This window comes from Zonotrichia leucophrys, chromosome 19 (assembly GCF_028769735.1).
Source record: "Zonotrichia leucophrys gambelii isolate GWCS_2022_RI chromosome 19, RI_Zleu_2.0, whole genome shotgun sequence".
Taxonomy (NCBI): Eukaryota; Metazoa; Chordata; class Aves; order Passeriformes; family Passerellidae; genus Zonotrichia; species Zonotrichia leucophrys.
In genome coordinates, this window is record NC_088188.1 from 4016365 (window position 1) to 4043067 (window position 26703).

The window sequence follows — 26703 nt, forward strand, 5'->3', positions numbered from 1 at the left end:
GTCATTGCTGAAAATGAGGTAACTAGTCCAACCTGCTTTAGATCTGTCTGTCAAAGTGTATGGACAAATATTTGAATTGTTAATAAATGCCACCTAATTAAGGATTACACAGTAAATTAATAAAGTATTGTTCTGGAAGACTTTAAAATCGCTTCCTGAAATTCAGTGACTGTCACAAGAATAGACAAGGCCAGTCAAGTTTTACCTCCAGGAGTGTTCCAGAAGCATTAGTCAGGGACTATAGTTGGAGCTTGTTGAAAAAACCCTTCATTGTGTCATTGGGCTTCTCTTTCCAGGTCAGGCATGGCTGTGATGCCACGTGTTGGGGGTCAGGACCCAGTGGCTGCTCACAAACCCTTCTGCACAGAGCCATTGATGAGAACAGTGAGCAGATTGCTTGTTTCCTGATCCGCAGGTCAGAGCCCTTCCCCAACACAAACCTCCAACCTGCATGTGGGGTGTTCCTGGCATAAATTAATTGAATGCTCTCTTAAATCACTAACAACTGTGCTTCCTTAGGCTTTTGCTGGGTGGGTGACACTCAGGGAATTCTGACCAATCCACAGGACACATTCTGTTATCTGTAATAGCATCATTTTCTTGATGACAAGAGTCAAACCAAAACCAGGAACTTGTGCTTTTGTAGAGTTTGTCAGCAGTTGCTGTGTCAGCTCTTGGAATCTTTTCTGTGACCTCTATTGAAGCAGTTTAAATCTGGATTAAACATAATGAATTGAGTGCACTGTGTGTGTTGTAGTGGGTGTGATGTGAATAGTCCCAGAAAGCCAGGCCCAAATGGAGAAGGAGAGGAGGAAGCCCATGATGGACAGACACCCCTACACTTGGCAGCCTGCTGGGGACTGGAGGAGGTGATCCAGTGCCTTCTGGAGTTTGGTGCCAATGTCAATGCTCAGGTATATGGACAAATCATGTACAATTTTTAAAAGTAAATTCTTTTCCCCCAATGTACTGAAAACAAACTTTTCTCTCCTGTGTATTTTGCATGATGGAGAAAAGAGAATCTTGCTCTTAGAGCTGAGCCATGGCAATGACTGGATGCAGCTCTGCTTTCTCTCCTGTCCCTTTTTACCACACCTGGTGCTTATCTGCCCATGTGGTGGTTAATTCAGGAATTTCCTTCCTGTGCTGAAGGAAAATGATACAGAAAACTTACTGCAATGTTGGTTTTCTCATGGAACGGGGGATACAGTGTCTCCTGTCCCTAGTGTGAGTTAAAGGCAGGAGCACAGCTGTAATTAATAATTAAACCAGCTACAGTGTAAAACCCCAGAATACTCTGCTTTGTTAGTATGTTTGGGAAATGTCTTCTGTTATTGAGTAAACTGAGGTGATGTAAGTATGAGTTACACTTCATTTTTGATTACACAGTAATCCTTAAACAGAAGCTTTATAAATAACAACAAAAGAAATGAATGGATAACATTTTTAGGTCCCGATGCTGTTGAAAGTGACATTAAAATGAATTACAGAGCACAGTCACAAAGCAGCCTTGGCTGTAAACTGCTGCTTGATGCAGACAAATGTTTGAACACCTCAGCTGACTTTGCTATTAAATTTGCATGCTAATCTCTGCCCCCAAAATGACTGACTAAATGGGAGATGATATGGTGAGCTATTTAAAAGGCTCTATAGCACAGAATTGCGGTGAGAAGAGAACCTGTTGGGAGAAACAAATCTCAATTTGCTTTTCTTACACTGGGTTTGAGCCTGCCCTGCAGCTGTTGGGTGTCCATGCTGAAGGAGGCTGGGTAGGTCACAGGACTAAACTACAAAGTTTCCTTGACCCTTCAGAGTTAGGGAAGGATTTCTCTACTACTCAGTCTATATTTAACAAACTTTCTGGTTTCCTTCTAGGATGCAGAAGGAAGAACTCCAATCCATGTTGCCATTAGCAACCAACATAATGTTATCATTCAGCTGATGATTTCACATCCAGATATTAAGCTGAATGTACGTGACAGGCAAGGAATGACTCCCTTTGCTTGTGCCATGACATACAAAAACAATAAAGCAGCTGAAGCAATTTTGAAGAGGGAACCAGGAGCTGCAGAGCAGGTAAGCTGGGAGAGTTCAAACCATGCTGGTTTTGTTACTGCATTAGTTTGTGGTAACAGCTGTTCCACAAGCCTGTTCTGTTTTATCCTTTTGTGGCTTTACATGCAATCCATTTGCCAGATGCCAGTTCTCTTAAGCAGGATTTATTAGGAAACTGTAGGTGTGTATGTGATATGTGTAAGAACATTAAGGGTTAGTGTCTTGTCAATTCTTCTTATCTTGTCAATACTAAAATGGGAAACAGGCATATGTGTGTATAAGGAGAAAATTCTAACTCCACTCTTGTCTTGTGCTGGACTAGTACAGAAATAATCTGTTACCCAGCTCTCCTAAAGCTATCCACAACAGAAAACCTGACCTAAAATAACTGAATAATAGATGCTATGCTGCCCTGCTGAACTATAAAACCCCAACTGTATCTTCAGGCTTCTGGTGTGATACTTCAGGCAGCTGTTCAGGAGATTCTTCCTATCCTGTGTAAGTTTAATTGCCAGTAAAATATTTGAGTGCTTAGTGAGCTCTTGTATTATATCTAAAACATAGTTACAAGTACAGCCAGTTTAAAAATGCTTTGACATCAGCTGCAAGGCAAAGTTGAACAACATGTACTTGGTATTAGGCCAGACAAATGAATTCTCAGGCTGCCCAGAGCAGCTGTGGCTGCCCCATCCCTGCAAGTGTCCAAGGCCAGGTTGGACAGGGCTTGGAGCAGCCTGGGACAGTGGAAGGTGTCCCTGTCCATGGCAGGGGTGGGATAGATCACCTTGGGAGGTCCCTTCTCACCCAAACCATTCTATGGTTCTGTGAATACATTTTACATCATTGTGGCACGATCCCATGTTGCTTCCTTCTCCTGGATGAATTGCCAGATAGACTCAAGCTTGTTTCACTTAACTGAGTTTATCATTAACTGCTGCTCTGTACTTCACCACAACAGCTGTTAACTTTTTGTCTGTCTAAAAATACTGTCCAGTGTGTGGTCAAGAAAGGACAAGGTTATAAAATAGTGTGAGGCAGACTGGACTGAGCAGTTGCAGCAGATAATTTCTCAGTTCAGTTATTCAATAGTCACATCTATCAGATAAGTGTCACCAGTGAAAGGAACAGGATTCTACAGTTCAAGCAGAGGGAGCAAGTGTCTCTTAGTGCAAACACACCCTACTCCATAAAACCCCTTGTTCTACAGGAAGAACAAACTAATTGCAGTGCCCTCTCTGCCTCAGGTGGATAACAAGGGTCGGAATTTCCTGCACGTGGCCGTGCAGAACTCGGACATCGAGAGCGTGCTGTTCCTGATCAGCGTGCAGGCCAACGTCAACTCGCGCGTGCAGGACGCCTCCAAGCTGACCCCGCTGCACCTGGCAGTGCAGGCTGGCTCCGAGATCATCGTCAGGAACCTGGTGTGTGCTGGGGCCCAGCCTGGCCCTGCCCAAAGTGTGCCCTCTGCTCCCTGCACAGTGCCTGCAGGCTGCTCCCTCTCAGCACTGGCACTACTCCTGCTGGAACAAAGCCCCTGAGCTTGGGCTGTTGGCTGAGCTGCCACAGGAGCCTTCACAGGAGGGTGGTGGGTTTGCAGCAACCACTAGGCTTGGTTCTCTGTTAAGCAATCTTCCTTAGGTTTGGTTCTTCAAAAAGAACCTTCCCTAGGTTTGCTTCTGTGTAAAGAACCTTCCCTAGGTCTGGTTCTTTGTAAAGAACCTTCCCTAGGTTTGCTTCTTTGTAAAGAACCTTCCCTAGGTTTGGTTCTTTGTAGAGAACCTTCCCTAGGTCGGGTTCTTTGTAAAGAACCTTCCCTAGGTTTGCTCGTTTGTAAAGAACCTTCCCTAGGTCTGGTTCTTTGTAAAGAACCTTCCCTAGGTTTGCTCCTTTGTAAAGAACCTTCCCTAGGTCTGGTTCTTTGTAAAGAACCTTCCCTAGGTTTGCTTCTTTGTAAAGAACCTTCCCTAGGTTTGGTTCTTCGTAAAGAATCTTCCCTTGCCCTTTCTGCACATTTGAACACAAACACACTTGTAGCAGCTCAGTAATGATACCATCCTATACACTAGAAGTATCTCTGTGCAGTAGAGTCTTGTGTGCTTGATTCACAGAAATAAACTGTTGGCTAAAATAGCCTGAAACCATCTTTGAACATTTTCCTTCTTGCCTCCTGCCAGCTGCTTGCAGGTGCCCAGGTGAATGAACTGACCAAGCACCGTCAGACTGCTCTTCACTTGGCAGCCCAGCAAGACCTGCCCACCATTTGTTCAGTCCTTCTGGAGAATGGAGTAGACTTTGCAGCTGTAGATGAAAATGGAAATAATGGTAAACTTCAAGTTACACAAGTAAATGCAAAAGACTTCAGTAAGTCTGTTAATGATGTGTCCTAGTGGTGGAGAGCTCACTGTGAATGGCCTTGCACTGCAAAGGTGAAAGAATGAAAGTCCAGGACATCAAAGCAGATGGAAGGAGTTGTTTGAGAAGGAGGGCTGGGAAAGTGGAAGGAGGTTGTTTTGTTTAGTGATTAGGCTGTAATTATTGCTGGTACTCAGAGTCTTGAACCTTCTTTTTCTCTTTTTCTTTGTTTTTTTTTAACTGTTCAGCTCTGCATCTGGCAGTGATGCACGGCCGGCTGAACAACATCCGGGTCCTCCTCACAGAGTGCAATGTAGATGCAGAAGCCTTTAACATCAGGTAATTATTTATATTCTGATAATGTCAGGTAATTAAAGCCTTTAATATCAGGTAATTATTTATATTCTAATAATATCAGGTAACAGGCTAAAAGAACCATTTTGTGTTTTAAAATACATGCTGCTTAAAAATATATATTTGGCTTGTATTATATTATTTATACACAAATTTGGAAGTGTGCAGATGATGCTGTATCTGAATTCTGTGCCAATTATATCTATACATCAAGGAAGGAAAGTTAAGTAGGCAGTTGTGTGTGATGTACTGAGTTACTGAGATGTAGCATTGTTCAAGTCTGAAACAAACTTGAAAGCAGGGAGAGTTGGATGAGTAACTGCAGTAGCAAGCAGACTTTGATCAGGATAACAAACTCTTTTCCCCAGAGGCCAGTCACCAATGCATATTTTGGGACAATATGGGAAAGATAATGCAGCAGCCATCTGTGACCTCTTCTTGGAGTGTATGCCAGAATACCCTCTAGACAAACCTGATGCTGAAGGAAACACAGGTAGGTGAGACTCAACAACTACTAAACTTGAAAGTAATCAAGTTGTATTCATGGTATGTCACTTTTACAGCTGGAATCATTGGCAGTAGTGTGTTAAATACAGTAGGAGGCACACAATACATGGAAACTTAAAAACTAAGGATCCTGTCTGGGCTGGATGTAATGAAATCTACCACTCTGTTAGCTGGCTTTTATTTTTCAGTGCTCCTCTTGGCTTACATGAAGGGAAATGCCAACTTGTGTCGTGCAATAGTGAGAGCTGGGGCTCGCCTGGGAGTTAACAATAACCAAGGAGTCAATATCTTCAACTATCAAGTGGCTACAAAGCAGCTTCTCTTTAGATTGCTGGGTAAGTACCACTTGCTGTGGTGGGAGAGTATTTCTGGCTTTTGCTTCCAGGATACTTCAGAGGAAAAACTCTGGGCTTCTGACTTAAGATGACAGTAATTCCAGAGAGGCAGAACTTGTGAATTTTATACTGCTAACAGTGCAGAGTAGAAATACTAGTTCTGGTGATTAGCTGAAAAGTTGTGCTATGCAGACTGTTAGATGCTACTTTTTTTGGAAGGATAGACATGGAAATCTTGGCTGGTTGTGTAGTCCAATGTAGCTTAAAACACAGACACTGCTTTTTAGCTGCTGCTGCACAGTTGCTGTGGACAATGTGATGGAAATCAACTACAGATTATCTACAAAGGAGACTCCAGCTCCTGCAAGAGTAAAATCCATTACACTGAATGCAGCCTAGAACTGGAAAAGCCTTCAGGTTTAGTGTACTCAGAAGATGTCTGAGCCCATTTTGCCTTCACATTTTTGCCTCTTAACAGATATGCTGACAAAAGAACCTCCCTGGTGTGATGGCTCCAACTGCTACGAATGTGCTGCCAAATTTGGAGTCACGACAAGAAAGCATCACTGGTAATATGAGCCCCCTTGCTGTGCTTACAAGGAAATGGATTCCTCCCAAATGTAGCTGGGCTTGCTCCTTTTAGTATCTTAAGTGTTAATGTAGGTGTATAACCACTAGTCCAGCTGAAACATTCCATCCTGTCTTAGATCAGAAACTTGTAGTCTGACTGAAATCATATTTTAAGCAGCTTGTGCATTTAATATTCTGATTAGTTGTAAATGAGAAATCATGTCCAAGTTCCAGTAATGAAACAGGATTTAAATACTCAATTGTCAGAGAAAGAGTGTGAGGCACTTCACAGAAGAGCAACAATACATTTTATTAAGAGAGTGAGTTAATAGAAGTTCAGTGGTAAATGTGGCAGTGGTTTATCAGGAGTTGATTATTTCCTGCATAGAGGTTGGGGTTGGGGAGAGCCTCCTGTGGGGGCAGGAGGTTCAGAGAGAGCAGCCACTGGGGCTGTGGCTGACACAGCAGAGACAGGAGGGAGCACAGCACCACCACAGTGGAAGGGTGACCTGCTCCAAAAGAGGTGGCAGATTGAGGCAGGAGTTCACAGCTTCAGTTTGGGATCCTGTTGGCAGTGTGGAAATGGTTGAAGATGAACATGAGCTGCTCTTCTGTAGATAGTTGCCTTTTTAAATAGTCTGAACTTGTACAAAACATGCTGGTTGGAAGGGGGTTAAGCTAAGATTTTTCTTAGCTCAGAGAAGCTGCACCTGCCTCAGTTGAAGCAGTACCATGTGACTCACTGGTACAGAACCAGCACGTGCTGTTGGCATTAGTCAGTTATTCCAAAATATCAGAAAGATACAAGACAAATATCAGAAGATACAAGATAATCATAGCTTTTCAACTGCTAATGTGTATTTAATGATGCTATCATTGATAAAGAATGTCAGACAGTAACATCCTGGTGTTCACTAGGAGGAAATTCACTTTTCTCCCACCCCTCTTCTGTCAACAGCCGACACTGTGGACGCCTGCTCTGCCATAAGTGCTCAACAAAGGAGATTCCTATCATAAAATTTGATCTGAACAAGCCAGTTCGAGTTTGCAACATCTGCTTTGATGTCCTGACTCTGGGAGGAGTCTCCTAGTATGCTGTGGAAGTAAAGGGATTCCCAGTCAGTGCTCCTGACAGCAGCTCTGCTTACAAGCCCTCTGGATAGGGAAGAGGAGGCTTACACATGTCTTCTGCAATAGACTGAACTAATTAAGGACCCTGTTATGATATACTCTGGTATAAATGATTTTGTATGACTGTAAATGTATCAGGCTGCGATAGACTTCACTAGGAATCAGAGTGGATTGTTGGAACCAAGTGACAAATGAATTGAGACCCTCTTCTAGTTGCAGTGGGGTATGGAAGCTGAAATTTGTACTGATTGAATCTGCATAAAACAGGTCTGTCCTCAACATGGTGCTTTGCACTGAGCAACTCTATTAAGTCCTGTGGCTTTCAGGCTGCTTAGTAGAGATATGGTATTAAGTTTCAGGGTAACCAGGTATCTTTCTTTGCTTTGTCTTAAAGATAAATGTTCCCCTTCTCTAGAGAAGACTTTTTGTGAAGCTAAACTGAGCTGTTGCAACCACTGTTCAAGAAACTCTTCAGACCTGGGGGTAGTTCTAAGTATAGCTCAAGAATTGTGGCCTTACAACAGAAAGCTTTACAACATCTGATGCAAAGCAGTCAGAATTGCAGATCCACATCTTGATACCTCCTCAGCAAATGACTCGTTAGCTTTAGCATGTTCAAGAGAAGTGCAAGATTGTTTTAGGAAAATGCTCTTGCTCATACCTGCTGCAACTGTCAGTCTTCATTGCACTTTCATATTTATGTTGCTGGTCCTTGCAGTCCATGGCACTTGTACAAATGCCCATGAGTTTGCTGAAAGGCTGAGCATGTGCTAAAGGAGAAACACTAAAAGTGGTGGAGTCTAACTCCCAGTACAGCAATAAATGCTGAAGTGCATTAGGAGTCCCAGGAGGGAGAGAAACACTGAAACACTTTCTGGGGCTTGAGGGGCCTGGTAGCTGCTGTGGGAGAGTCAGAAACCCTGCCAAGTGAGGAATGTGCTGCACCTCTGGACACTAAACCTGGGCCCATTTCAGCAGGATTGCTGGGGAGTGGGAGTGTACATGGAGGCTTCCTGTTAGGAGTAAGCTGCAGTGTTTTAATCTGGGCTGTTGTACTCTCTTCAACATGCTGAATCTGTGGAAAGCCACCACCACGTTGTCTGGGTAAGCAGGAAGGTACTTGACTGGCAGACCAGCTTGTGATTTGGTGGGCAAAGGCTTCAGTTAGAAAAATGGGTACTTAAGCTAAACTACATGCCATGTTAGGGCTGTTTTTATTTCAAGAGATAAAGCTAGTATAGACTCAATTCAGCATTCCTCATCTTTACTCCATGAATTGGTGTGCATTTTTTAATGACTGTTATCTCCAGTGGACTGTATGGACAGGTGATGCTGTGTTGCCCTGTTTGGAGCAGTGACTTGTTGGTCTTGAAGAGTGAGATGAGATGATGAACCAGGCTGCTCCTGTTACAGGAAACTTTCTCAGTTTTTCTCAAGCTTGTACAAGGAGAGGACAGGAGAGGGTGCAATTGCTGACATTTGTATGATTAATTTCACATCGAGTCTCACTTGATCTGCACTTTGATCTTCCAAAATGCCTATGTTGTAACTGGAATCACCCCTGTACCACTAGGGAAGAACAATGGATGAAACACAAACTTGCCTCACTGTTTGATGTGTGCTGCTGACATGTTGCAACAGAATGCTCTGGGTAACACAGCTGGTCTCTAACACAGTTCCTAATGCAAATGGGGCAGCTGTCAGTTGATGTTAGCTGCAGTAATTGTTGGTGTCAGTTAACTTCAATCTACAGTTTGGGGGTTTTTGAGTGAAAGAGATGATGGAAAACATTGTATGTCTGGTATTTCAGGATGTCTGGTTGCAGATCTCTAGCAGTGAAAGAATGATGGGAAGTGCATTTGGTGAAAGAAGTCTTGACTGTAATCCCATGGTCACATGTTGTTTTCCTTCTTGGTTTGGAGCTGAAGTGCTGTGGAGGGGTAAGGGTGTGCTCAGAATGCTCAAAGTGCAGAGGAGGGGTTTTCCTGTGGGCTTCAGCCTGGTGGGGAAACTGCACGTATGTAATTGCCAAAGCATTTAAACATCACTGTTTCAGTGGCTTCTCTGATGTAAGGGCAAGGGAACAGGAAAGCAGTGACGGAAAATGTGGATCTGGTGAAAATTCAGATTACCTGAATGGCAAGTTAAGGCTGGATAGCTGCTTTCTGAAAAACAGGATACTGATTATAATTGTAAAACTGTGGGAAAGATCTGGGAAACCACCTGTAGTGCTCCTGGTTTGCTGTTTACAGCCAGTACTGTCCCAGCTTACTTACTGAAGTCTGAAAAGAAAGTAGATTATCGTTAAATATACAGCCTGAGGTGTTTGTTTAATTTAAAGCAACTAAATTCAGCAAATTTGATCCTTTTGAAGTGCCTTTGAGATAGTTTCCTTCCAGCCAACTCTAAATAGCTTTCTGCCAGAGCTAAAGAGGGAAAGCTCACACCTTGAACCAAAACCCACCTTAGTTCTTTTCTAGTTCAGCTGAGGAGTTGACCCCTCCAGACAACTGCTGGGGCTCAGTCCCTCACACACTCTGCCTAGTGTTGGTCTGAGCTCTCAGACCACTGAGGTTTTTTGGGAGTTTTGCAGGCAATGCTCCACTACAGGGTACAAATGTGAATGAGGCACTTGGTAATGTAGTGGTGGTCAACACATTTCTAACTCTAAACTGCTCTTCCCTTTTTGTAGCATAATAGAGTTGTTACCAACCCCCCCACCCCTCTTAGCCCTGCTTTTAGTGGTAAATATTAACCCAAGTCTGCCAAGCATTGAACAAAGGGTTAGATGGAAACTCAGTTTGTGTCCCTGGAGTGCTGCTGTCACACGAAGCTCACCAGGGGTGCATGGGAGGTCGGGTGGTTCCTGCTGTAGCTTTTTGTTCTGAGACTGGATTCCTTTTGCCTGCAGTCACCCAGCACTCTTACACAAGCAAACACCATGGTGCAGCACTCTTACACAAGCACAAAGCGTGGTCTGGCTGGAATTTCTGTCTGTGAAGGTGCAGTCGCTGTTTCACACCACTGAGGGGAGTGAGAACGCTGCTGTTGGAGGCACTGACAGAGCAGAGGGAGTTGCTGGCTAAAAGCTGACAGATGCCTTAATGACTTCCCGTGCTGGAGATAACAGCTCATCCAACTGCTCCTGTAGTGCTTAGAAACTAACATGTAACAGTATGGGAGGCCAAGGCTGGATGGTTTTGTAGATCAAATGTTAATAGCAAGTCCTCTTTTTTCTGTAACCAGCAGAGGTGGTCACTGCAGCAAACTCATCTCTAGAAAAATCAAAGCTTGTATGAGTGACAGAAATAACTGAACCTTCTAATACCCTCTGTGAAATAGAAAAGGAAGTCTTAGAACAATGGCATTTTATCTGCAATGTTTGTCTGGAGTTGTTGTAAAAATGTATTTTTCCAATATGCATTACTTCGTTGTGTAATGATTCTACTTGTAATAAAATGCAGAACTAGATGATGCATTGTGAGGTGAAACCTTGCTAAGGAAGTGTCTGCTCCTGTAGAGACAGCTGCCCCTCTGCAACTTATCCTGACCAACCACGAAGGAAACCAGGGATCCAACACCCAGCTGGGCACAACAGCTTTATTCTTTGTTCTGAGATTAGTCCAGGTATTCACTGTCATGTTGTGGAACTGCTCCAACTGTTCTTTTGGCTGTCAAGGTCTGCTGTTCTGGTTTGTACCATGTAGTCATCTCGAATGCCTTATACTAGACTTACCTATAATCAGTTTTGTGAAACCAACCCGAGCTCCTGGGGCCAGAGCTGCTCCGGGGAGTTCACAGCCCAGGCTCCCAGCCCTGGGGGCACTCAGAGCTGTGCTGGAGGCAGCTCAGCCCCCGGAGAGCACAGAGCTGCTGCAGCCTCACTGCAGGACAAGGAAAACTCCAGTGCAATAGCAAACCCAGCCAAGGCTTCTGGGTGAGATTGTGATGCATTATTAGTCTTTTATTAATAAAACTTACTGAAGTACAGATGAATGGTGAGCTTTATTAGAGCACTGTCTGTGGTGACCTGAGCCCTCTGTAGCTGTCACTGTTCCCTTTCCCACCATGGGAGAATCCAGCTGAGCTGCTCAGTGGAGATACCTGGAGCACTTCAGGTCACTGAGGGTGTCTCCCTGTTTGCTTTAATGGATGATTTATTCCTGGTGCAAGGCAAACTCTTCCTCCCCACTGTTTCCAAACCCTAAACTCAGGAAAAAGCTATGAACTGATTTCCAACCAACTTTAAGTTAAACCAACACCTCCCTGCCCTGCCTTTTTGCAGCAGTTTATTTGATTTTTGTGTAGCTCTTGCAATCAAAACCATCCCCTCAGCACTATTTGCATAGTGAGTGAGTGTTCCAGCAAGATGAAACTTGCTCAGAAGGTCAAGCTGGTCCCACCTTCTCTGGGACTGGTTTGCCCTCACAAACTACTTCTTACAGCATTTAATAGTCTGGAATTTGCTGCAACTTTTAAATAGCTTTAAAAAGCTCTTTTAAAGGTACTTGCCAATCATTTGGAGAAATGGTTTCACTACTTTAAATGCAATTCCTTTTTAAAGTGGTGGTGTCTTTTTAAATGTGGCAAAGGCCAAAGTTGTGGAGGCAGTGAAGTGCTGCTTTGCAGCTCTGTGCTGCACCTTTTACACAGCTTGATCTTCAGCTCTGTGTGAAATGAGTTTTCATTTCTCACTCCACCCCCAGAGATGGCTCCAGCCCAGGGCTGAGGTTTGGTTCTGCCACACATCCTGCTCCCCCTGAGTGCCACGAGCTGGCACAGCAGGGCAGTGCCTGCAGGGGCTTCTCTTCAGGATGAAGACAGGTTAAAAACCCCCAAAAATAAAACCACAGCCCCACTGTTCCAAGCATGTGCAGGTTTAAGTTTGTGTGGCTCCATCCCTGGCAGCCACACAAATGCACTTCATCCCTGTAGTATCCTCTGAGTTTTATCAGTGGGAAATGCTGTGATGTGTCCTGCTGCAAGGGAGGGAATGCTGCCTCCTCTAAACTTGCTAATTAACTAACTCATCACTTACATTTTGGGCCTTTCTTCAGAAGTGGTGAAAGCTAAAAATGAGTTTATAAACACTTTCCAGGTGCTGATACATAGGTGGCAGCTGCCTTAAGGAGAAGAACTGACCACAACCTGTGCCACCACTGGACCCTGATCTGCCTGCCTCTCTCAAAGCTCAGCTCCACCAAAACTGATTTTAACAGCAGATTCCACTAAAACCAGCAAATGCTTCCCTGCAGCTTGAGGGTTGTAGTGCAGGTATTGCTTCCTCCCTTTTAGCCCCACCCAGAGAGGGTAATGACCTGCCCTGCATTTCTGGGAGTCACTCACAGTGCTGAGTTCTGCCAGCTGTGACACAGTAAATATGGATTTTAAAAGTTCTGGGTCTTGTAAGGTCACATCCAGCTCAGGTTATAGTCTGACAGGCACAGAGCAGATGGGAGGAAGTCTTATACCAGAATGGAAACAGGAGGCAGATTACAGTAGGATGGTTCTGTTGCCACCCAGGCAACAAAAAGAAAGCTATTTAAAACTACTCCTTCCTGATCAGAACAGTTTGAAAGTGGTGAATCACAGACCAGGACAGTGAGGTTAATATCAAAAATTCTCACAGGTGACTTCAATTTCTGGGCTCAGTATCTAATGCAAACACAGTGAGGAAATGCAGCTCTGGCCTTTGCCTTCTCCAAGAATTTGATAAAGCTTGTGTGTAACTAAACTGTGCAAGTTCCTGATACTGTGGACCTTAATTGCATAAGAAATTCAGGGTTCTCCCTGCTACCTTTAAACTCCTGGAGTGAGTCAGGTGCCTGGGAAGGAGCATCAGCAGTGCCTGCAGCAGGACCTGTGGCAGTGATGCTGCAGCAGCTCTGTGCTCACCGACCTCACTGTCCCACCACTGTGCACACAAACACCCAGTCCCTGACTGCACAAGGAGCAGCTCTAAAACACAATTCAGGCTGTGCATCTTACAGTTTGTTCCCAGGTGCAGAAATATTTCCCACAGAAATAAAGAAATCATCCTGTTACTTGGTTTTTTAGCCACTGAGCTGGCTGAAGTGTTTCCTCCATCTCCATATATGTTGAAAAGCATCACAAATCCCATGAGATTGTTCCTGCTCTCTTTGCAGGCATGGAGCTGGAGCTGCCCACCCCGGGGCAAGGTTTCAGTGCAGGGTTTCGGTGCAGGGCTCCCCCTGCCCGGCTCAGCCCGTGGGCAGCACGCACTGCTCGGCCAGGGGATGGCAGCCCTCGTACTGCTGCAGCCGAGGGTCATCCAGGTCGCCTCTGTCGCGGTGCTGGGAGGAGCCAGGCTGGCCCCAGGGCGGCCCCGAGCTCCGGACACACACGCAGGGAGTGCCCTGCGAGCCGGGGCGGTGCAGCCTCCGCGGGACCCCGGCCCAGCCTCTGGGCACGCCCCCGCTGCGAACCGAAAAGGAAAATCTGTTACAACTCAAACCCAGGGAATGCTTCCAGTCAATAGAGAATCCCTAGGGAAAAACCTGAGATAATCTGAGATCAATAGTGCTAAACTAGAACTAACACTGAGGTAGGCTTTGCTTCCACAGAATTCACAGAATGACTGGGCTGAAAAACACCTTAAAGATTGAGTCCAACCCAGCCCCAACATCTCAATTAAATCCTGGCACTGAGTGCCACATCCAGGCTTTGTTTAAACAGCCACCATCCCACAGCCTTCACCTTTTTATTGGCTGTGCTTCAGAAACCTGTCTGGCCCTGCTTTCATCACTGCTGCTGCAGGCTCTGCCCTTCTGGGAGTGACCAGCTCCTGCATTCCCTGCTTCCATTGCCAGAGGAATCAGAGCCTGCTGCAGCACAGCAGAATCCTTTTCTGGAGGTACCTGAATGCTCACAGGTGAGCACACATCTTCACAGAATCACAGTGGCTTGGGTTGGAGGGACCTTAAAGACCATCCAGCCCACCCCTGCCATGGGCAGGGCCACCTTCCAATAGATCAGGCTCTCCTAGGCCTTCTGTGCCTGACTAAACACTAAGCACAGGGATTTTGAGAACTGGGGCAGAAGAAAAAGTACTTCCCCAGCTAATTCATCATGTCTCTTTATGTCTAAATGCCTCTCTGTGGGCCAAGTCCTGCCTGTTCCCCAGCCACTGCAGCTTTTACACCTCCAGCACAAGTCCCTGCCACATCACACCTGGTCCCAAGGCTGTCCCCAAGCTCAGTGACACACAGGAGCAGATCCCTGGGGCACACAGAGCTGCTGCTGGGCTGACAGGAAGCCCAAGCATTTTGCAGTGTGGTCTGTGACATGATTTCATCTTCAAACAAAACAGTCCCTAAGCTGAGAGATAGCTACCAACAGGAGAGAAAGGAAATGATTAATCAAAGCTTAACATCATTTTTATGTGGTTTAAGTGAAAATGTTGTGGTATGAAACTGTCTGAAAAGTACAGGTTAATGCTTGTACTCCTGAGAGGTGACAGAACCTGTTGGAATCCCAGTCCTGCTGGGATTTCTGCCCTGTTTTGCTGAGAACAGGAGATCAGGTGCACATGTGGTAAATTCTTTGATTCCAGTGTGACAGAAGGGGCTCAGGGGGGACCTTCTCACTGTCCACAACTCCCTGACAGGAGGGTGGAGCCAGGTGAAGGTCAGGCTGTGCTCCCAGGGACAGGGTAAGAGGAAACAGCCTCAAGTTGTGCCAGGGGAGGTTTAGGTTGGATACTGGGGAGAATTTCTTTATGGCAAGGTTGGTCAGGCCCTGGCACAGCTGCCCAGGGCAGTGGTGGAGGCCCCATCCCTGCAGAGATGTAAAAGCTGTGTGGATGTGGCACCTGGGGGCACAGGTCAGTGCTGGGGAATGGCTGGACTGGGTGCTCTCACAGGGCTCTTCCCACCTGAACAACCCTGGGAATTCAGGCAGGGACAGAGCCCAGGCCTGGCTTATTCCAGCCCTGGCAGCACCACTGCCCACACAACCTGTGCCAGGTCCCAGAGCTCACCTAGCCATGGAGTGAGGTGGCTGCAGGGGCCAGGACACCTTCCCATGCCAGGAGAGGCAGGAACACAGCACAGGGCACCCAAAAAAGCCTCTGCTCCAGAGGGGACAGGCTCACCTCTCTCTGGAGCACCAGAAGCGGGTGCCTTTAGCAGAGCTCCACTCAGAGTTGCAGGGTGGGAACTGCTGCTGCTGCTGATCACTTTCTGCCTGCAGCTTGAGAGCTTCCTCGATGGCAGCCTCCACCTCCCTCAGGGCTGCTGTCGGTGCCCCATTTTCATCGTAGAATCTGCCCACCAGCTTCCCTGGGAGAGGAGATCAATTAGGACCACAGTGTTTCCAGACCACAGACCTGTTTCCAGGCAAGGAAAATGCATTGTTCTGGTGGGGCTTTATTTTTAATTTGCTATGTAAAAGGTGATGTCACCATGGCCCAATTTTAGAACCAAACTAAGCTTACATCCCTTCAAACCCTTGGATCACACAGCAGTTTACCCATATTAATAAACCCATGCAGGACAAGCTTGGGCATTACAGAGCTGAAAACCAAAGCCAGTTCCAGCTGCACAACCCAGAAACCATTCCCCAGAACAATTTCCCTGCACTGCTGCCCCTACATTCTCCTGAGTGATTTCAGGCTGGCTCCATGCTCTGTGCTCAGCAGAGACAATCCAAGCAGGACAGCAGCCAGGTGGGAAAAGGATTAAACCTTCCCTTGGAGGGAAGCAAACTCAGGGCCCTGCACACCCATCCCCGTGCGAGCCCACCCAGCCCCAGACGTACCCACGGGCTCGTAGTTGTCGCTGTAGAAGCTCAGCCAGCTGTGGATGGAGAGCAGCTCCGCGGGTGACAGCCCCGACACGGAGTCCACCAGCCCCGCCGGGCTGAAATCGCCGCTGGCAAACGCTCGGGTGGCATCTCTGCCTGCGGGCACGGGGGAGAGCACAGCAGGGTGAGAGCCCCAGGCACAGAGTAAACCCCCCAGCCATGGATGAATTCCCTAGCCATGGAGTGAATTAATCCCCAAGTCAAGGAGCGAATCTTCCAGCCAAGGAATGAAAGAATCCCTTAGCCATGGGGTGAACTCCCCGGCCATTGAGTGAATCCCTCAGCCATGGATGAATTCCTCAGCCATGGAGTGAATCCCCCAGCCATAGAGGGAATTCCTCAGACATGGAATTAATTCCTCAGTCATAGAGTGGATTCCCCAGCAAGGGAGTGAACCCCCCCAGCCAAGGAGTGAATCCCTCAGCCACTGATTGAATTCCCCAGCCATAGAGCGAATCCCTCAGCCAAAGAGTGAACCCCCGAGCCTTGGACTGAATCCCCTAGCCACGGAGTGAATTCCCCAGCCTTGGAATACAGCCCAGCCATGGAGAGGCCAAACAGGGGCTGAGCTCTCCCTCCTCCCAGCCCGGGCTGCGCTCCCCGGCCGGCGGTGCCACCGGGTGACACCCGCACCCCCGGGGATGGCCCCCTCCCCAGCCAGGCCACCTCAGCCCCTCACACAGCCCCACACCCAGGCCCTCACACAGCGCTCCCCGCCCCGCCGCAGGTACCTGCGAACCCGCTGTACGCGCCGCCGGGCCCGTAGTGCTTGCGGCCCCGCTCCACATCAAAGACCCGTCCCAGCAGGGCGAGGTAGAGCCCGGGCTCCCCCGGCGCCCCCCGGTATCGGCGCAGCTCGGCGGCGCTGAGCAGGCGGGCGCGGGGCTCGAACCCGCGGCGCAGGAGGCAGGCGGCGGCCAGGCCCAGCAGCGCCGCGGCCGCGCCCCGCCACATCGCGCCGCGACAGCGCAGCGCTCGCGCGACAGTTCCCTCGCCGCACGGCAGCGTGCAGGCCCAACCGCGGCCGGCGGGACGGCCGGGCCCAAGGCGCGCTTTACGGCAGCCATGGAGCGGTGTGGGCTGGGAGGAGATGATTTTACACTGAAATAAACACGAGACCTTTCTCCTTTTTAATTCTACTCATACGAACACCGCTTCCACCAGCCCGGGCTGCTCCGAACCCCGGCCAACCCCGCCTCGAACACTCCAGGAACGGGGCGGCCACAGCTGCTCTGGGCCAGCCCTCACCACCCTCTGTGCAATAACGTTGGGCATAAGGACAGTCACAGGATGTGAAAAATGCGTATTTTATGATTGGCTTTTCGCAAATATTAAAATTAATATTATATGTGTTGTGTTAGAAGGTAATGCTGTATTAATTCTCATAAGTAGTGTGGCAGATATAGCTTTAGGTTATAACAAAATGTTAAAATAGAAGGGGTGAATCCCCCAGCCAAGGAGTGAATCCTATAACACCTTCCGGCTGTGGAAGGGGATCTCCGTTACACTACTTCCTTACAAGTTTTCCAAAAGTCCTACTTTATAATAAAAGAAACGCTTGACAATTTCATTGCTGCTTTTTAAAACTACAATAAAATCCAGCGTGGTAAACTTTGACTTGCTGATAACGCTAGTAAGTATCAAGAGGAATTACTCGGGCAGGATTTCCTACCCGTGCTAGAATATAGAATATCCTATAGATATAGAATATCCTATGCTATGTAGGATACTTTTTTTCCTAAAGAAAGGACTCACACTGAGATAGCAGCCACAGGACACCTAAATCTTACAGACAAAGGGAATTTATTGCTCCATTATCAGAAATGAACTTCCTGCCTCGTAGGGGCAGGATGACGCCCTTAGGCTTATGAGGAGAAGTTGTCGATGTCCAGACAGAATCCTGTGTTTGAATGGAATTTATGCATCATGTATGAGGTGTATGAATATTCAACAGGCTGTTGATTTTAAGGGTTAATCCTTTGTAAACGTGGGTCCTTTTTCGGGCTTGTGCTGCCCACAAAAGGTTACCCGGACTGTCCCTAACTCTTTGTTTCTATTGTCTCCAATTGTCCAAATTATTATTACTCTAATTGTATCACTATTTTTATAACCATTTTATTACTATTAAACTTTTAAAATTTTAAAAACAAGTGATTGCTGTTTTCCACACAGTATCTCTCGTTGTCAGTGCCCTGTGGAGATCACCCACTCTGACCTGGCCAGGGCAGGGTCACCTGGGGCAGGTGACACAGGAGGGTTAGGGTGACTTTGACATTTTTCCAGTGTGAAAAACGCCAATCACTTGTTTTTAAAATTTTAAAAGTTTAATAGTAATAAAATGATTATTAAAATAGTGATACAATTAGAGTAATAACAATTTGGACAAATTTAATTAGGACAATATGAAACAATAGAAACAAAGAGTTACATCTGGGTACCTTTTTCTGGGCAGCACGAGCCCGAAAAAGGACCCACGTTCCACGTTAACAAAGGATTAACTCTTAAAAACAACAGCCTGTTGCATATTCATACACTTCATCCATGATGCATAAATTCCATTCAAACACAGGATTCTGTCTGGTCAGTGTCAACTTCTTCCTTCTAATCCTGACAGCGCCTTCGAGGCAGGAGGAAGTTCATTTCTCCTGATAAGTGGCAATAAATTCTCTTTCTCTGAAAGATTCAGGTGTCCTGTGGCTGCTATGTCACTGCGAATCCTTTCTTTAAAAAAAAGTACCCTACATGGCACAGTTTCTATTTTAACATTTTTTATAACCTAAAACTATATTTAACCCACTACTTAATAGAATTAATACAGCATTACTTTCTAACACAACACATACAATATTCATTTTAATATTTGCGAAAAGCCAATCATAAAATACATGCATTTTTCACATCCAGAGAGAGACACTCCGTGCCCTCCCTGCACAAGTCTGTCCCAGTGCTCTGCCACGCTCATGTCAAGGAGTTTTTCTCATGTTGAGGTGAAATTTGTCGTGTGGCCTTTACTCTTCATCCTGTCACTGGGCACCACTGAAGCGAGTCTGGCACGGCCCTATTGGCACCCCTTGGAAATACATCTATGAATTAATGAGATCTCCCCACAGAACCGGGCTCAGGTGCCGCTCTCTCCCCGGGATCGCTGTCCCCAGCCCTCGCTGTCCCTCCGGGTCCCCTCACCGGCCCCGTTCCTGTCCCGGGAGCCGCCGGGCCGGCCTTTGCGGCAGCGGCGCTTTGCGGCAGTGTGGCGCTTAGCGGCGGTGTGGCGCGGTGTCGCTTTGCGGCGGTGTGGCGGCCCCGCGCTGACAGGTGCGGCGGGCGGGAAGTTGCTGACTAAGGCGGGCCGGGCCGGGCGGGGACCGGCGGGAGCGGCGGCGGCACCGGCGGCGGCGGCTGCGAGTGGCTCCCGAGCGGCTCATGGGGACGGCGGCGAGCCACAGCAGCGAGGAGGAGGAGGAGGGCGCCGAAGAGGGCATGGAGGGGGCGGCCGGCGCGCCCCAAGCCGGCGCGGCCGCTCCGGCGCTGCCGCCGGCCGAGGTGCTGCTGGAGCAGGCCCGGCTGCGGGAGGCCACGGCGCGGCTGCGGGAGGCGGCCCTGCCCGAGCCGCTGGTGTCGCGGCACCACAGCGCGCTGGTGCGATGGCTGGAGGAGCGGCTGAGCCGCGGCGACGAGGCCGTGAGCCTGGAGCAGTTCTGCGAGGTGCTGGAGAGCGTGTCCCGGCTGACGGCCGGGTCCCGCGGCGAGAGCGAGGAGGTGAGAGCGGCCGGGAGCCGCGGGGATCGGGAGCGGCTCGGGCGGGGAGGAACCTTGGGGCCCGTCCCGTTCCAGCCCCTGCCACGGGCAGGGACACCTTCCAACAGAGCGGGTTGAGCCGTCCAGCCCGGCCTTGGGCACTGCCGGGGATGGGGATCCCTCCGGGGATCCGCCTGTCCGGGCAGGGGGGTGGTCGGCACCGGGGAACCTCCGGGTGCTGCTGCGGGTCGGTGTCCCCGGGCCCGGCTCCGTGGCCATCCCCATGAGCCTGGAGACCCCGGACACGCGTCCTGGTACGTGGGGAGGGCCAGGCCAGAGGGTTCTGCTGCTGTTGATGGACAGCCTGTCAGCTTCCAGATATCCCTTTAAAAAAAACTTATGTCAGTTTTCAGTGATCATGCTCAGCGGCCACTGAAGAATAAAATGGGTTTTTACAGCAATATTTCTGCTGTTGCTGCCGCTGGTGCAGCTGAGAGCACAGGTGTGGTGGGAACACGGGTAGGAAATCCTGCCTGAGTAATTCCTCTTGATACTTACTAGCGTTATCAGCAAGTCAAAGTTTACCACGCTGGATTTTATTGTAGCTTTTTAAAAGCAGCAGTGAAATTGTCAAGCGTTTCTTTTATTGTAAAGTAGGACTTTTGGAAAACTTGTAAGGAAGTGGTGTAACAGAGATCCCCTTCCACAGCCGGAAGATGTTATGGTCAGCTTTTAATGGTTGAAGAGAGTAGTTTTCCTTTCTGCTGGGATTCCCAGTTTTCCCCTTCTGTGGGAAATGACATGGAGAATTTAATGTCTAGCACACTTTAGCTTTGCTCTGTAGCAGTCCAAACTGCAGCAGAACACCCTGTTGGGAATTCCACACTCACTTGAGAAAGTGGCTGTGTCTGAATTCCTGAGTGCGAGCAGTTCCTGAGCTCAGCAGTCACTTCCTGCTGGCTTTGTTGTGCTCCCGAGTAGCAGAACAACTGTGTAAACTGTTAAATCACACACACACGCCTCAGATCAGTGCTGACAGGTGAACAAGGCTTCTGGAAACTGGAAGGAGATTCATTTCATGTGCAGATAGGTGTGTTTTCACCAGACTGGTTTAAGTAGCTCGGTGAAATGCTGCCTCCACTTGCAGTCCTTCACAAGAACAGCCAGTAATGAACACATCTTCATTTGTAACAGCAGCAAGGCTGAAATGGGTCCATTAGGGCTCTTCCTTTGGCACAAACAGCTGGGCTTAGTGGACTGCAGAAATATTTTGTGGATTGTCTGTATTTCACGTCCTCCTCTGCATGAGGAATCTATTTGTTTTGGTTTCATTTCCTGCTCCAGGGAGCGGGGAAAAAGTTTGTCACAGGATTCAGCGTGCCACGGATGTGTGGTCACATCTGCCCTGCAAAGCTGAGATGTTGAGAGTTCTGTGGAAAACCTTGATGTCATCATTTCTGGCACTAACCCATCAGCTGTGCTGTTTGAGCTTTCCTTTCACACTGAGGAGTCAGTTTAGGGGTGGCAGGGCAATAGGTTTCACCTTTTAATGTCTCTGGGGTCCTGTCTGGCACAGCCCAGGTTTGATCTTCTCAGTGCAAGGTTTTGAGCACAGCCTTCAAATGTTTTGTGAACAATGTTTAAATGCAAAATCTGTTTTCTATATGAACTGAACCTCTGAATCCTTCTTGGTACTGCTTCAGCAGTTGTCATGTCACATACCCAGCTTTGGCTGGCAGCATTAATGCTGCAGTTCTGCTGAGAGCAGAGGGTGAAACGTGAAATGCTCCCAGGTCACCTTTCAGATACCTTGTTGTGCCATCCAGCTCCTGAGCTGTGAGATGAGGGGCTGATTTTTCCATGTGTCATAATTCCAAGCAACCCTCTCACCCATCATTTCCTATGGAAGATGTTTCTTACATGCTTCATGTGCAGGGTTGAACTTTGTGGAGTTGCTGCATTTCTTTAGAAGCAGGATGAGCTGGGTTGTGTAAGGCTGCTGCTCAATTGTCTCATGTCCAGTCCTGCAAACAGCTCAAAAATGCTTTGAGTACAGGTTGACACTCTCTTTTTTACCCCCACTTTTTTCTTCCCCCATTACATAGGACAGCAGTGGAAATTATGTATAGTTTTTGTCAAATACAGAGTTTAAGTTATAATGAACAGTTAATAATTTTAGAGTTCTAGGTTTGGTGCAATCTCCTGAGATCAGAGGAAGAGTTTAAAAATAAGATAACAAAATACTGCATTAAGCTGTGAAGAAAAGCATATATGTAGTAATCCCTCCTTATGTGAGAGTATAAAAAATGTGTTTAAAATAGATGTCAGCAGATTCAGCCTTGTTGCCTTGTGTTTTACTGTCACCAGTAACATCACAAAACTTGTTCAATTTGTAGTTTAGTAATTGTGCAGCTTCACTTCAGGTATAAGAAAAAATGGTGAGAATGGTGTGGTGTGAAACTGTACATTGAATTGTTTTGGCAACTGAGCTGTGTCTGTTAGAATGAATTCCCTCTGGCTTGTTGTCCTCAAGCAAAGGTGTTGGGTTTTTGTTCTGGGACCTGCCCAGTGCCTGGGCTGGACTGGCCCTGGTGCCTGCTGGATGCTCAGCACCAGCTTTGCTGCTCAAAATAATTGTTTAGAGGTGATCATTATTAGCTTGGGTTCAGCTGTATGTGTAATAACACTCTAAAGTTTCCAAGCTCAAATGCAGCTCTGTGCCACACAAGTGCCATGAAAGCTTCAGTCAGCTAAAACACTGTGTTTCAATTCTGTTGTCTTGTGAGGACTTTGCTCTCATTTTACTGCTGTAATTATGCCATGGTTAATTGGCAGGTTATTTTGAGCTAATCATTTCAGGCTGCTCCTCTCTAGGATAGCACTGTTAATGGTACATCAGGTCTGATAACCAGGGAGCAGACCAAGGGAGGGAAGCAGGAACTTCCTCCTGAGCAGCAGCAAGCCCTTGACTCAGACTCTTGTGAGATCATCTCTCCTCAGAGACCAGATTTGCTTGGTCTGTGTGGCTCAGCTTGGAATACAAAGTTCAGGGCAGGGAGACTCAAGTCTTGCTTGTAAAGAAATATCTTTTGTAAGTGCATTCCCAATTTATATGAAAAAGGTGCATGTTCCTGAAATACTGGATTTCTCTTTTGGAACAAATTCCATTTTTAGCAGTTAAACATAAATTTGTTTCAAAATTGAATCTAATTGTGAAAATATAGCCAGATTTTAATAGTAGTGTGTCACTGAATCATGAGTTGTCTGAAATAGCTAGTTAAAGTAAGTTACATTTATGAGCTTAGTTCTGATTTACAGGCTCAGCTGAATTAAAATACCTTGTACATTTGTTAGTTCAAAGTTGTGAAATGCTGTGTGAGTTACTTTTTGTACATGCTCAACACAACTTTTTATATTAAAATTTTTATTAAGGTCAAAGTTAATAAAGCTGCCAGTGGTTCTCTTCAATAAAAAAAATCCCAACCCTTTTCTAACTCTCCCCTTTGTTTTCAAAAACACTCAGACAAACTATATTAAACTGATCTTTGGTGTAGGAGGACAGTTTGTGGAAGGAAAAATCAAATAAAAAAATATTACTGTTCTTAGGACAATTTCTTAAATAAAGAAACTATGTAACCCCTGGAGGAATGTGAGTGGATGCAGTGAGAGAGGGATGCAGCAGTGATGAGTAATGGAAGGTGTGGCTTTTGGAACCAAACCACCCTTCAGCTGAGGAGCTTTTTGCTAAGCAAATCTTACCTTCCTTCCAGTCCCAGCTACCCCTGGCTGGATCCTGCTGATTCACTGGTGGTTGTGATGGGCTGTCTCCACCTAAGCATGACTTTTATAGCAAGGCAGTGCAAATACCTTCAAACTTGCTAAACACTGCAGATTTCCAGCCAGCCTGCTTCCTGTTACCATCAATCCAATACTTTGGGGAATGGATTCTTTTGATTTTGTTTTACCAGTGTTACAACATTTGTTGCTATGGTTTCCATGAAATATCTTGCTTTAAGGAAATATGCTGAAATAAAGTTTTTTTGGTTACTCTTTAGGCCTTTGCACAATTTGATGCTGAAGGAGATGGCACTGTGGATGTGGAGAATATGCTGGAGGCTCTCAAGAATTCTAGTGGAGCAAATCTTCAGGGAGAGCTGAGCCATGTAATCAGGCAACTGCAAGCTTGTTCACTGGTGCCAGGTATGAGAGCAGAGTGTTGGAACAAAAGGGTTTCCCAAGCCCAGCCCCATAAAAAAGGTGCTGCTTCAATAAATTGCTTTAATAGCATTGCTTGTCCTAATCTTATCAAAACCATTCTCCAGAAGGTTCTTGGTTCTTTAGTGTCGAGCAAGTGGAGTTGTTGTAAATTAAACATTTCCCAGAATTGCATGCAGAACTTTCTTTCACAAATAACCACTCTTTCCTTCTGTGTGTCACTGGGGAGTGTCTTACCCCTGTTTGGTTCATCTCACAGACAGAAAATTCAGAATTTTGGTGAGTGCCCAGCTAATGCAGCCTTGTACTTGGTAACTGGAGGAATAAATCCTCCATGGAGTCTATTCCAGGGGATGAGTCACATATTTTATTATTATTATTATATTGTTATTCAGCATTTGAAATCCTGATAAAACATGATTCAGGTTTTATGGTTTATAGTTCAGAAAGTGCCAGTTTCCAGAATTTGATTTCTGGGATAAGTGTCAGTTACTGGCTTTCCTTCCAAGCATTTGATGATAAGTGGCTAAAGAGGATTTGCCTTAAAGGATCAGACAAGAAACACTAGAATTTGCTGCAGAGAATTTAGAGGGGGGGAATTACAGAGTGCTGTTCTATGCATGTACATGCACTGGGATTCAGGTACCAGTGCTCAGGAGCTGACATTTCTCATCAAGCTTGTGGAAAGCATTAGGAATAATCCACAATTCCAAAGGGAAAAGCTCAGTGTAACTCAGGGTGAGTGAGCTACAAGTAGAGAACCAAGTAGCAACTGCTTTACTTAGATTTTGAAGGTAAGGGTTTGGGGCAGCAAAATAAACACGAGATTCAAGTCACTGGCAAAAATATTTCCCTGCACTTTTCCCTGCTGTGGAGTTGAGCTACATCCTCTGATAGCTTTCCATCCCTCTCACATTGTGGTGCCTGAGGAAATGCTGTCTCTCTCTAGGGTTCATTGATATATTTTCTGAGTCCAAAGAGCGCCTGGGCCTTCACGCCTCGATGATCCTGAGGTTCCTGCACAGGAACCGCATCTCCAGCACTGCCATCCCCTACCCCGTGCTGGAGTACTTCAACAACATCTGCACCATGCGCTCCTCCGTGCTCAAGGACTCCCTGGATCGGCTGCTCCTCAAGGAGAGAGGTGTGCAGTGCTTCCCTTCTTTTGCAGGGTGGGAGAAACAGGCTACAGATAAAATGAAAAGCTTTCTTGACTGTTATGAAGTTGATCTGCGTGCTTCTGTGGATTTTTGTTGGCTTCTTGAAGCACATAAATTATTTTCTGAATTATTCAGCAATCTGAGTAACACTCTGGAATGTTCTTATCTTTCTCCTGGCCTGTTTCAGAATCGATGGTTACTCATTTGTGATATTCTGTATTCAGTCAAATATCTTTACTAGTTGCTAGAAACTTAGTTTCCATGTGAAGGTGGATGTTTTATGAAGTTGACTGTTCAGTACTAAAAGATACTTTATCATTTTGGGCTGGAGGTGATTAATCTTCTACTGTATCTCTGATGGGACTGGCCTGGTCCCTACAGGGAGGGCTCCTTTTCTTTACAGCTTGACTAGATATTTTCAGATTTCTGCACTTGTATTGAAATAGATTAAGTTACATGGGAAAGAGAGTGCTTTGTCCTTTCCCTCAAATACATGAATTGAAGTTTTCTCCATTGTAATTTATTTTGCCTTTCATCTGTTTGTATTTGGGTACAAAAATAATAAAGCAGTGTTGAGGCCAGTAATGAAAGGGGTAGATAAAGGCTATTGAACTCCAGGGAATGGAGTTGTTTTCATACAGAGAGTGTTAGATGGAGATTATTGCAATTTCTGAAATGAAACTTTGCTGTCTCCTGGTTCCTGTCAGAAACATTCCTTCAGGGGCTGTGTTCTCTGCCAAGTTCATTTGTGTGAGATGGTTCTTACAAAGGTATAACAACACTCAAAACAGGCCAGAGAAAATTATTCTGAGTGGTTTTTTTGCAGAATACCCCAGTGATCTGAATGGTAACCAGGAGTCAGACAAGCTGAAGTCTGTCACAAAGTGCTACACGCACATCGAGACCTCCTCCAATTCCGCCGATATCGACAAGATGACGAACGGAGAAACCTCGTCCTTCTGGCAGTCAGATGGGAGTGCCCGCTCCCACTGGATCCGGTGAGCCCAGGGCTGGGGGGGATCAGGGCTGGGGGAGGTCAGGGCTGGGCCAGATCAGGGCGTGGGGAGCTCAGGGCTGGGGGGAGCTCAGGGCTGAGGGAGGTCAGGGCTGGGGGGGATCAGGCATGGGTGAGCTCAGGGCTGGGAAGCCCAGGGATGGGGGATCAGGACATGGGGGGATCAGGGCATGGGCAGCTCAGGGCTGGGGGAGCTCAGGGCTGGGGGAGCTCAGGGCTGTGGGGGATCAGGCATGGGTGAGCTCAGGGCATGGGGAGCTCAGGGATGGGGGGGATCAGGACTGGGGGGAGCTCCCGGGCTGGTGGGGAGCTCAGGGCTGGGGGGGATCAGGGCTGGGCCAGATCAGGGCGTGGGGGGATCAGGGCATGGGGGAGCTCAGGGCATGGGGGAGCTCAGGGCTGGGGGGGATCAGGGCTGGGGGAGCTCAGGGCTGGGGGGAGCTCAGGGCTG

General features: G+C 47.0%; 3 protein-coding genes across 5 annotated transcripts in view; 2 read left to right on the forward strand and 1 right to left on the reverse strand.

Annotated features, from left to right (window-relative positions):
- Positions 1-10775, forward strand: part of ANKFY1 (ankyrin repeat and FYVE domain containing 1) — a 31796-nt gene extending 21021 nt beyond the window's left edge. For both annotated transcript variants that reach the window (XM_064729529.1, XM_064729530.1), the window contains exons 16-25: positions 297-415; positions 758-914; positions 1876-2076; positions 3300-3476; positions 4230-4377; positions 4656-4746; positions 5130-5254; positions 5457-5603; positions 6082-6172; positions 7132-10775. In XM_064729529.1, the coding sequence (XP_064585599.1) occupies positions 297-415; positions 758-914; positions 1876-2076; positions 3300-3476; positions 4230-4377; positions 4656-4746; positions 5130-5254; positions 5457-5603; positions 6082-6172; positions 7132-7264 (1389 nt within the window). In that variant the 3' untranslated portion in view covers positions 7265-10775. The remainder of the gene's footprint in view (positions 1-296; positions 416-757; positions 915-1875; positions 2077-3299; positions 3477-4229; positions 4378-4655; positions 4747-5129; positions 5255-5456; positions 5604-6081; positions 6173-7131) is intronic.
- A 102-nt stretch (positions 10776-10877) lies between these two features.
- LOC135455967 (neuferricin) lies at positions 10878-17081 on the reverse strand. Its single transcript, XM_064729531.1, has 4 exons — positions 16859-17081; positions 16083-16223; positions 15418-15604; positions 10878-13742 (listed from the first exon to the last, which is right to left on the reverse strand). The coding sequence occupies exons 1-4, from the start codon at positions 17079-17081 to the stop codon at positions 13526-13528; spliced, it is 768 nt and encodes a 255-aa protein (XP_064585601.1). The 3' UTR covers positions 10878-13525.
- A 2429-nt stretch (positions 17082-19510) lies between these two features.
- The window catches only part of ZZEF1 (zinc finger ZZ-type and EF-hand domain containing 1), a 60297-nt gene continuing 53104 nt past the window's right edge, over positions 19511-26703 (forward strand). For both annotated transcript variants that reach the window (XM_064729055.1, XM_064729056.1), the window contains exons 1-4: positions 19511-19883; positions 23918-24062; positions 25027-25221; positions 26064-26235. In XM_064729055.1, the coding sequence (XP_064585125.1) occupies positions 19548-19883; positions 23918-24062; positions 25027-25221; positions 26064-26235 (848 nt within the window). In that variant the 5' untranslated portion in view covers positions 19511-19547. The remainder of the gene's footprint in view (positions 19884-23917; positions 24063-25026; positions 25222-26063; positions 26236-26703) is intronic.